The sequence below is a fragment of the Gymnoscopelus microlampas genome (genome assembly GCF_963454915.1).
Source record: "Gymnoscopelus microlampas genome assembly, chromosome: 24".
Lineage (NCBI taxonomy): Eukaryota > Metazoa > Chordata > Actinopteri > Myctophiformes > Myctophidae > Gymnoscopelus > Gymnoscopelus microlampas.
The window spans coordinates 17,558,886-17,568,885 of NC_139961.1; the positions used below are offsets into that span (position 1 = coordinate 17,558,886).

At 44.3% G+C, this 10,000-nt stretch overlaps 1 protein-coding gene across 1 annotated transcript in view; it reads left to right on the top strand.

Annotated features, from left to right (window-relative positions):
* Nucleotides 1-10,000, top strand: part of LOC311040574 (neuropilin-2-like) — a gene marked incomplete at its 5' end in the record, with an annotated part of 171,802 nt that overhangs the window by 73,088 nt on the left and 88,714 nt on the right. Inside the window, 1 exon segment of the mRNA XM_084050905.1 lies at nucleotides 8,406-8,587. Within this exon segment, the coding sequence (XP_083907031.1) occupies nucleotides 8,406-8,587 (182 nt within the window).

Genomic DNA, 10,000 nt, shown 5'->3' on the forward strand with positions numbered 1-10,000 from the left:
TCTCTCTCTCTCTCCCTCCCACATCTAATCAGGCGTGAATCTCACGTGCGCGTCTTCTGATCTCCTCATTTGCGTTGGTTTCGATGTCGGGGACTGGCGGCTCGCCGGGGGTCGTTTAGGAAAACGGAGCTGGAACCAAATGAGTTGGAATATTTTCCGAGGCAGTCAGCGCCGAGTGAAACCCGATCTATTGTTTTCGTCCCTCCTGTGACCGTTCTGTGTTCTCTTGAACGTGACCTTTATGCGAGCTGAACCCCGGCGCGGTGCGTGGCTCTGGCCAATCCGGCGGTTTTGTATACACACACACACCATAATGTCCACAGGCTCCCCCGTAATAAGGGGTTGTCACTGGATTGGGCCACCCGAGAGAGAGGACTGAAGTCCTGCCAGAGGACGCTCTTCTTGGATCCTTAACCTAACCTTAACCTCGCTAAAGTCTTTTTTTTAACCCATTAAGGAGTAGTTCACCCAAAAAATGACACATTTTCTTTCAATTACACACCCCATGAAGCATTGAATTCATGGCTATTTTTTTTTGTTTTTGTCGCATTCCTAAGCCAATAATTGTATTACCGGTGGAATGATGCTAATGTATCCGTTAGGAGACTCAAAGTTGACACTTTGAGTCTCCTACCGGAGAGGCCGCCGGTTATCAAATTATTGGCTCAGGAATGCGACGAAAACAAAAAACAAATCTCCATGAATTCAATGCTTCATGAGGTGTGTAATTGATAGAGAATATTCTATGAATGCCTTCTAAGCTAGTATAGCTCTCAAACGTTTTCATGTCAAGGACCCCCAAAATGTGTTGTGCCAGGGAACCCCACAGGAAAAGATTTGTGTTAAAAAAATAATATAATAAATAAAAAAAAATCAAACACTTTCAAGATTCTTCAACAAAATCTGAAATAGCAGATATGCAAGCTGCGAGCTTGTAGATCTGCAAAATTGTAGAACTACTGTTCTAAACCACTGTTCTGAATCCTAAGAGTTTTCTGGAAAACTTCAGCTACAGTATTATAGCTGAAATCTAAAATGACACAGATGCGTTGTTGTAGGAAGTCCACCAGACTGGTTGGTTGGTGTTCAAATTGTGGGTTTGGGGGGGGGGGGGGGGGGGGGGGGGGGGGGCGACCACGGCTGCAGCTGGGGGCCTTGGGGCTAGTCTTACTAACGTTTACACACACACACACACACACACACACATACACACACACACACACACACACACACACACACACACACACACACACACACACACACACACACACACACACACACACACACACACACACACACACACACACACACATTTGACATAACTAACCTTGATGTGTAATCCGAATCCTAAACCCAACCTCAATGTGTTCCTCATTGTAAGACTACTAACAAAAAAAAAAATCGCTTTTGAATCTTAAAACAACCATTTCCTCAGGAAAATCGTCCTTGCGACGTCTATTTCTCAAATTCTACCATACTTGCAGGGACATTTGGCCCTCACAAGTATAGCCTTTTGCTCGGTTGAATACTACGAGTTAAAAACATGCCGAATGGATGGCACAAAAAAAAAGCCAAAGCCTCGTTTCCATTTCGGTCCATATAATAATGCAAGCACGCACACTCATACACATACACACAAACACGTGCGCGTACCGTGTTGTTATCCGACTCTCGAGGGTGTCTCGGGCGGTCCGTGGAGGGCGCCTGCGCGTGGCCGGCGTCGGGGAAATGTCCACCGTCTCTGGAAAGAAAGAAAAAAAAAACAGCGGAGGTGTGAAAGGCAATTAGCCGGAGGGCGGACCGAGGGGGCGAGACAAGACAGATGAGAAGGGAAGAGGAACATGTCTGGACTGGATCCGAATTACTTGACCGTTCCCCCCCAAAGGGGTTTTGGTTTCCTTTCCCACCCCCCCCACCCCCACTCGAGTAACTCTCTATGGGGGCTAATTGGAGGTTGGGGAGTGGGGAGTGGGGCTGCGCGTTGGGAAACCTTGTGCCCCGTAATGGCTCCCAAAACGCGAGGCCTGTCATGCCGACCCAGACAGACTGCCTGAAGAGAGGGCGAAGGTGGGATAGGCACACACGCGTCCACGTCTGCACGCTAGCATGCGCGGCCGTTCGTATAGGCCTACGCGCGAGCAAATTGCTTCCGTGTGTCTGTCCTTTGTGCTTGTGTGTGTGTGTGTGTGTGCGCGTGTGCGTGTCATGGAATGTGCTTGAACGTTGCATTTTGACGGGAGAGATAGAGAGAGAGGGAGAAGCGAGACACTCGTCTGGCTCTCATGCATGTATTCATCAGCGCCTGGGGAGAGAGAGAGGCCGAGCGAGCCAGTCAATAATCACATCTGAGCTAGCGCTCTCTCACCGACGCTAATCCACGACAGGAGAGAGAGGGGGGGGGAGAGTGAGAGAGAGAGAGAGAGGGAGAGAGAGAGAGGGAGAGAGAGAGAGACCCACTCCAAAATCAATTAAAACATAATTAAGCACTCAGCTCTTTCTCGGCCCTCTTATCCTTGGCGTTGGCGATACTGCACTATGCGCACGCTCGCGCGCGCGCGTGTGTGTGTTTGTTGGCACATGTTTGCACGTGTGTAGCCCTCCCTGAGCGCGTGTCGGTTTCAACCCTAAGCGGGCGTACTTAGGGGACAGCGGCGTCTCACGCCGCGGGAGCTCGCCCGCTTAAAGCCTTTTTCGCCCGTCGTTCACTCCGCTATAGCCGGGATTACAAACGGAGAGAGAGAGAGACGAGCTAGAGGTTGAATTGGACGGGCGCTCGCTTTGTACACGCCAGGCCTGCCTCTGTTTGAAGGCCCCTTTGTCTCAAACACGTGTTTAATTATGTGAAACACTGTACAATGTCGATTATGTCAGTTCCTCCGGTGTCAACGATGCCAGCTCCTACACACGCTGTAGTTAGCACACCGCACCGGCTTTTGTGACGTATACTGTAGCTCCTTTGTCACTCTTAAGCTGTGATAGGATTTTTTTATTTCTTGAAAATGGACATATTTTTTTCTGTTAATGAGCTACACCGGCCTATTCATCATTGTTATTGAAGGCCAATGCCTCTCAAAGCATATCATAGCGTCCCTATTCTGGTTATGTTATAATGGGCAAACATTCACCACAAGATCAGCTTGGAGATCAGCTATTTTTGGCTAAGATATTTGGCGACCAAGTATAGACCCCTGGGTGACCCCAGTTAATGAAGTATTCATGTTTTAAGTGGATAAGAGAGGCCTATTTTTAGAGACGTTAGCCTTCAGCAACAATCATCAGTATGGCTGATATAGCTCAGTAAATATCAAATAGCAAAATAAGAGCGGCAAAGGACCAACATGTCACAGCGGTCCTTTTGAAGGAATCTTGGCTTTGTGTCAAATTGTGAGTGCACTTTCAGGCATGCTGATTTCGGAGTGAGGTTCACACTCTGCAGAGGTGAAGAACAGTCCATATACCTGGCAGATGCCCAGGTGCAGTAGTTCCATTCATAACTCCTGTTCATCCAATTACAAAGACAATGTAGGCATTTAGTCGGCGCTCTTATCCGGAGCGACTTACGAGTGCGAGATCACACGCATAGTAAGCATGAAGTAAGGTAAATAATCCTGTAGCTAGAGCTCAATGTACAATTCTATACGTGTGCAACTATAGGATAGCAGGTAAACAGTGAACCTAGCATCGGTCTAAACATGCTATCTAAATAACATTCTGTGCATTTAAAACTATAGGATAACCGGGTAAACAATAAAGCTACCATCTGCCTAAACCATTGGTTCCCCCAGGGGTCCTTGAGGGGGTTCCAGGGTGTCCCCAGCAAAATGTGTTAATATAGCATCACAATAATTGTAACCATATTAACCTTTTATACTTTAGCTATTTTTGAAAAATCTTGAACATTTTTGTAAATCTTTTAATATAATATTTTTAAAAGCGAACATTTGTAACTCAAATCTTTGCTTCTGGGGGGTCCCTTGAACAAAATATTTTGACATGGGGGTCCGCGGCCAAATATATATATATATATATATATATATATATATATATATATATATATATATATATATATATATTTTTTACAGTTTTGGGGTCCTTGACATGATTTTTTTTTAGAACCACTGGCCTAAACAACATGCTATCTAAATCACATTCTTAATATGTGTTCTCGAGGAAAAGCAAATCTAAGAAATCATTTTGTTACCAAGACAATAGGCTCTATGCACAGCAGCCATTTTGGAGAAAAATTGGGCCTCTTCTGACTTCCTTCACAGGTGTTACCAATGATACTAATGAAGGCTCTGTTCCATTCTGGTCAAACAGAGTCAGGGTGCTGATATTGTGCATGTTGGCTCACTAGAAATACTAGTGGGTCTCAAAGTGTGGTCCAGGGATCCTCACGGTTCCTTGAGAGGGTGTAACTCTGAGAGTGTACACATGTACATTTGTACACTCTCAGAGTTATGGGGGTCCTTGAAATTAAAAGGTTTGAGAACCACTGTGCTACACTAAATGGAACAGAGCCTTCATTAGTGTCATTGGTAACACCTGTGAAGGAAGCAAGGAAGGGGCCCAATTTCTGTCCAATATGGCTGCTGTGCATAGAGCCTATTGCTCAACCAAAGCAAAATCTGGCAAGAAGGTGGTACAGGGAGAGTGAATTGCTTAGGGGGGAGAGGTGGCATCTGAAGAGGTGAGTCTTCAGATTACGGCGGAGTCCATACATACTTGGACACTCACCTTTTCTTGTGTCTCCTATAGTTTTGAATTCATCTGCTTTTTCGCTGTATCTCTCCATCGGGACTGTTGAGACTGGAGGCTCATAGACAAAAGTAGCTTAAAGCTAATCTTCTAAATCCCTCTTTCACTGCAAGCGAGCCGAACAAGGACGTCTTTAGGGTTGAGCAAGCCGGCCTACTTTATTTAGTGGTGGAAAGTAACCAACTACACAATGTTGAGGTTGTTTTATTTGCATTTGTATTTCCATTTTTCAATACTTTATACTACTTCACTACATCTCAGAGTCAAATAGTATACTTTTACTCTGCTACAATTATTTGACCACTTTAGTTACTAGTTACTTTTCAGATTTAGATTGTTAATACAAAACATAAATAAACTACTTAAGCCTTATTTTATACTTTGGCCGTTCGACATTATCGAAAACCTTTGGCAGATTTTGAAACACTTTTACTTTGGTACTTTAAGTATATTTTGACACCAATACTTTTGTACTTTTACTCAAGTTAACATTTTGAATGCAGGCGTTTTATTTATAACACATACAATTCATCGTGGTACAAATCTGAGTACTCGCATAGGTCATTTCAGTTCATTCCATTGCAGTTTATTTGAGTGAAATCATGCCGGCAGTGAAGTCCCATTAACAGCCGTGTGTGTGTGTGTGTGTGTGTGTGTGTGTGTGTGTGTGTGTGTGTGTGTGTGTGTGTGTGTGTGTGTGTGTGTGTGTGTGTGTGTGTGTGTGTGTGTGTGTGTGTGTGTGTGTGTGTGTGTGTGTGTGTGTCAGTTTTTGAAGTGCCTGTCATCTCCTCATGAAATGTAAGAGAACAAAAACCCTGTTGTTTTTGACAGATATGTCACATGAGCTAATAAAGACGGGTTGCGTGCGTGCGTGCGTGCGCGTGCGTGCGTGCGTGCGTGTGTGAGTGAGTGCGCACGCTTAGGGAGGATGCAGAGAGAGAGAGAGAGAGAGAGGGAGAGAATGAAAGAAAGAAAGAAAGGAGTGCCTCAGTTGGCCCTAAAGTGCACAAACACCATATTGACAATGAATTAGCAATTGCTGCAATTTATAATTCATAAAATACAAAACATTCATGTTTAATGGGAAACAAACACACGCAACCACACACACACACACACACACACACACACACACACACACACAGAAGACGGAAGAGCACGATGGTTGATCTCATAGTTTTGAACTCATTTGAACTTGCTAATCCAATCAAATGTGAACCGGGTCTCATAGCCACACGCCATGCAGTCAGTCTGTTGCATGTCTCCTCTGGCATTGTCGTTCCGTGGTGCTTGCGCATGTACACACACACACAGACAGACAGACAGACACACAGACACACATGTGTGTGTGTGTGTGTGTGTGTGTGTGTGTGTGTGTGTGTCTGTGTGTCTGACAATGCGTACGGAATGATAGAGATGGCCGTGCGCGCAAGCTAATTCTGGATAGTTAAGGTTAGCGCACACGCACACACGCACAAGCACAAACATATTGACCCGATAATTATTAACCACTAAAACGCTCAAACCCTTTAGACTTAGTAAACTTGTCTGCGACGAGTTGTGTGCGACGCATTTTGACCTTTTAGATCTGCTATTTTCTGAAAACGTACTTATGTAATTTGCACTTTTGAATAGTTGAGTGTTTACTCGAGTATATACTTTGTCCACCACTGCGCTATAGTGTTCATGTTCATCAGGGTTCATCCAGGGTATCTCAAAAAGCTCCCGCAGTCATTTTTCAATATTCCGTTTCCTATCTCTCTCTCTCTCTCGCTCTCTCTCTCCTGATAGTTTATGTTTTTATTATTTGGACCCGGGCGGTCCCGGCGCTCCTTACTTTTTCATGAGCCTCGCAGTCTATTTTGGAGCCAGCTTATTAATGAGTCCGCCCCAGCTGTCTATTTGTACATGTCTTCTCTCCATGCAAGATGCTCTCCCTTTGTTGTTTGTCTCTCATGGCTCGGTGTGGTACTCTCTCTCTCTCTCTCTCTCTCTCTCTCTCTCTCTCTCTCTCTCTCTCTCTCTGTCTCTGTCTCTCCCCTCTCATAGATCAAAGCCTGGTGGCTTTGGAGATTGGATCTCGCCAACGGATATTAGATTCTTGTCCTCCGCGCAAACCGGGGCGCTGAATCCCTGAGAGTTCGATATATATTGGACGTGTCAAATGTTTTTTTTTGGGGCGGCTTGTAAGGTGGAAGCACTTCCAGTCTGTGCTTTTTGAAAGGAAGCCAAGTTATGTGGGAGATATATTTATTTGTGACTGTGCCTGGACGCCTTGTACGCTAGCCAGGCCCCCGCGCCTAGCGCGAACCCCAGAGCCGATAAATAGCGCCCGACCTGTCTTGCTTTTTATTAGCCTATAGCCCTCGTAACATTCTCTCCCTCTCTACCTCCTCTCTCGTCCATGCGTCTCTCTCCTCTCTTTCTCTCTCTCTCTCTCTCTGTCTGTCTGTTTGTGTATAGTGTAAATATTTCTCAGTTTACTCAACCCAATTAAGTGGGGTTTTTGATGGATTTAGCAGGGTGCCAGCGTTAGCATAGTGCCGCGAGAACGTGCCAGTGTTGTCGGTAACACCTGAGTTATACTTTGTTGTGCTATACTTTGTTTTGTGTTTACTTTGTTTATGGCGCGTTGTGAACTTGTGAAATCCGCTATTTTCAGAGAGACCCGCGTGCAACTTAAAAAGGCTTTTAATAGCCACCATGCTTGAAATGATGATTGCTGAATGGTATGGCACTGATAAAAGAAATAGACAGGTGTCAAGAAGTCCTTCTCCGTGTTCAGTTTATTGTCAGGCCAGCCAGGGGAAAGTCCTAACAACCATATTATAGGTGTTCATATACGCTTCACTCGCGCAAACCTAGTTAACTTTACATTCCTTAGGGGGTCCTCCAAAATGCGACTTTATATCACACGAACATCCTGACTAACTTTCCGTTGATACTAAACATGCTTTTCTTCTAACAAGATATCAAGCACAGAGAGAGACATGTTAACCCTTTAAGACCGGGAACGCATGTGTGTGTCATTTTAGATTTTTAGCTGTAGACTATAACCATTATTTTGTACTTTGGCTATTCAAAAATAGCAGATCTACAAGCTCATAGCGCGGCACCGAGTGCCGCACTATGAGCTTGTAGATCTGCAAAAAAAAAATATCGTGAAAATTTGTGCAAATCTTTGAATATATATATATTTTTTAAACCACATTTTTAACTCAAATATTTGCTTCTGGGGGTCCCTGGAACCAAACCTTTTTCATATCAAGGACCTCCAAAATTATATGTATTTGGCCGTGGACCCCCATCTCAAAATGTTTAGTTCCAGGGACCCCCAGAAGTAAAGATTTGAGTAAAAAATAATTTGATTTAAAAAATATAAACATTCAAAGATTTGCACAATTTTTGAATAGCCAAAGTATAAAATAATGGTTTAAGTGGTTACACAGATGTTTTCCCGGTTTTAATTGGTTAAATAAATATGATTATTAAACCACACATTGAGTTTGCAATAAGACATACTAACAATGCTTATCATCTGTGTGTGTGTGTGTGTGTGTGTGTGTGTGTGTGTGTGTGTGTGTGTGTGTGTGTGTGTGTGTGTGTGTGTGTGTGTTTGTGTGTGTGTGTGTGTGTGTGTGTTCCAGGTACGACTTCATCGAGATCCGCGACGGCACCTCGGAAACGGCGGGCGTCCTGGGCCGCCACTGCAGCAACATCGCCCCGGCGCCCATCATCTCCTCCGGCCCCTCCCTCCAGATCCGCTTCGTCTCGGACTACGCCCACCAAGGGGCGGGCTTCTCCCTGCGCTACGAGATCTTCAAGACGGGTGAGTGTGTGTGTGGGGGCGGTCGGTTGTCGGGATTTCTTAACAGCTCCAGTCCCCCGGGCCTAGAGGTCTTGTTGACGGGTCAATCCAAAACCCGAGACCCGAGCAGATCGGGGGGTTCAACTTCTTGGACCCTTTGAAGAGCTCTCCGACAGTGGTTCTCAAGCGTTTTCGTGTCAACCGTTACTACCAGCGGACCGGTAGGCAGTGGTTCCGGTAGGAGACACAAAGGAGACTCTTTGTGTCTCCTACCGGAACCGCTGACGGTCATCAAATTATTGGCTTAGGAATGCGACAAAAACTAAAAAATATCCTTGTATTTAACCCATTGAGACCTGAAGCTGATTCTACATGTCTCTGCATCTCAACAGTATTCTGAAAAACGTATGTTTCTATATCAGTGGTGCTCAATCTTTTTCATGTCAAGGACCCCCAAAATCATATGTTTTTGGCCGCGGACCCCCATCAAAATATTTTGTTACAGGGACCCCCCAGAAGCAAAGATTTGAGTTAAAAATGTTTGCTTTAAATATATATATATATTCAGAAGATTTGCACACATTTTCACGATTTTTCAAAAATAGCAGATCTACAAGCTCGTAGCGCGGCACTCGGTGCCACGCTACGAGCTTGTATATCTGCTATTTCTGAATAGCCCAAAGAGTAAAATAATGCTTTTTGTAGCTCAAATCTAAAAATGACAAAGTTCCAGGTCTTAATGGGTTAAGTCTCCATGGGGTGACTAATCGATTGAAAAAAACGAATTGTGGGGGTGAACTTGTGTGGGGGCGTCTTTATTGTGTGTGTGAATGCTGAATGGGTGAAGTGAAGTGCTTTGGATAAATGTGATAAATACCCTATATACTGTAAATGCACCATTTACATGGAACCTGCAGACGACTGAATGGTTTTGAGTTGCTATTGTACCTTTTTGGAGGGGAGAATGGTTGTGGAGAAGGAGCATGGTTGTGTCTCCGTCGGGAGACGGATATGAAAACATATTTTAGCTTTAGCCGCATGCTCAAAATGCTCACCTCTAATGCTCAGCTCACTCATAATAATAGAAGTATTATATTAATCTTTACTGGCCCTCTGAGTAGCCGGTATGCAGCCAGTTAAAGTTATTATCTGCCGTACTGCTCTATTTAAAAAGGTACAAATTGTATCAACATATTTCAGCTTGTTATGCCCCACTCTAAATTGATGCCATGCTTTGTCATACTTCAGTGTCACCCAAAAGTAGCAGAAATAGTCTATCTACAATCAGTGTGTCACGTTCTAAGCTTGTAGTTCTGCTTTTTTTAAGCAAACGTTGTGAAGTGTGTCTGTTGCTGTCAAACCAATGAAAAGTATTAACAATTTGTAATATAGGCATTTAGACTCTCTTTATCCAGAGCAACTTACAGTAAGCAA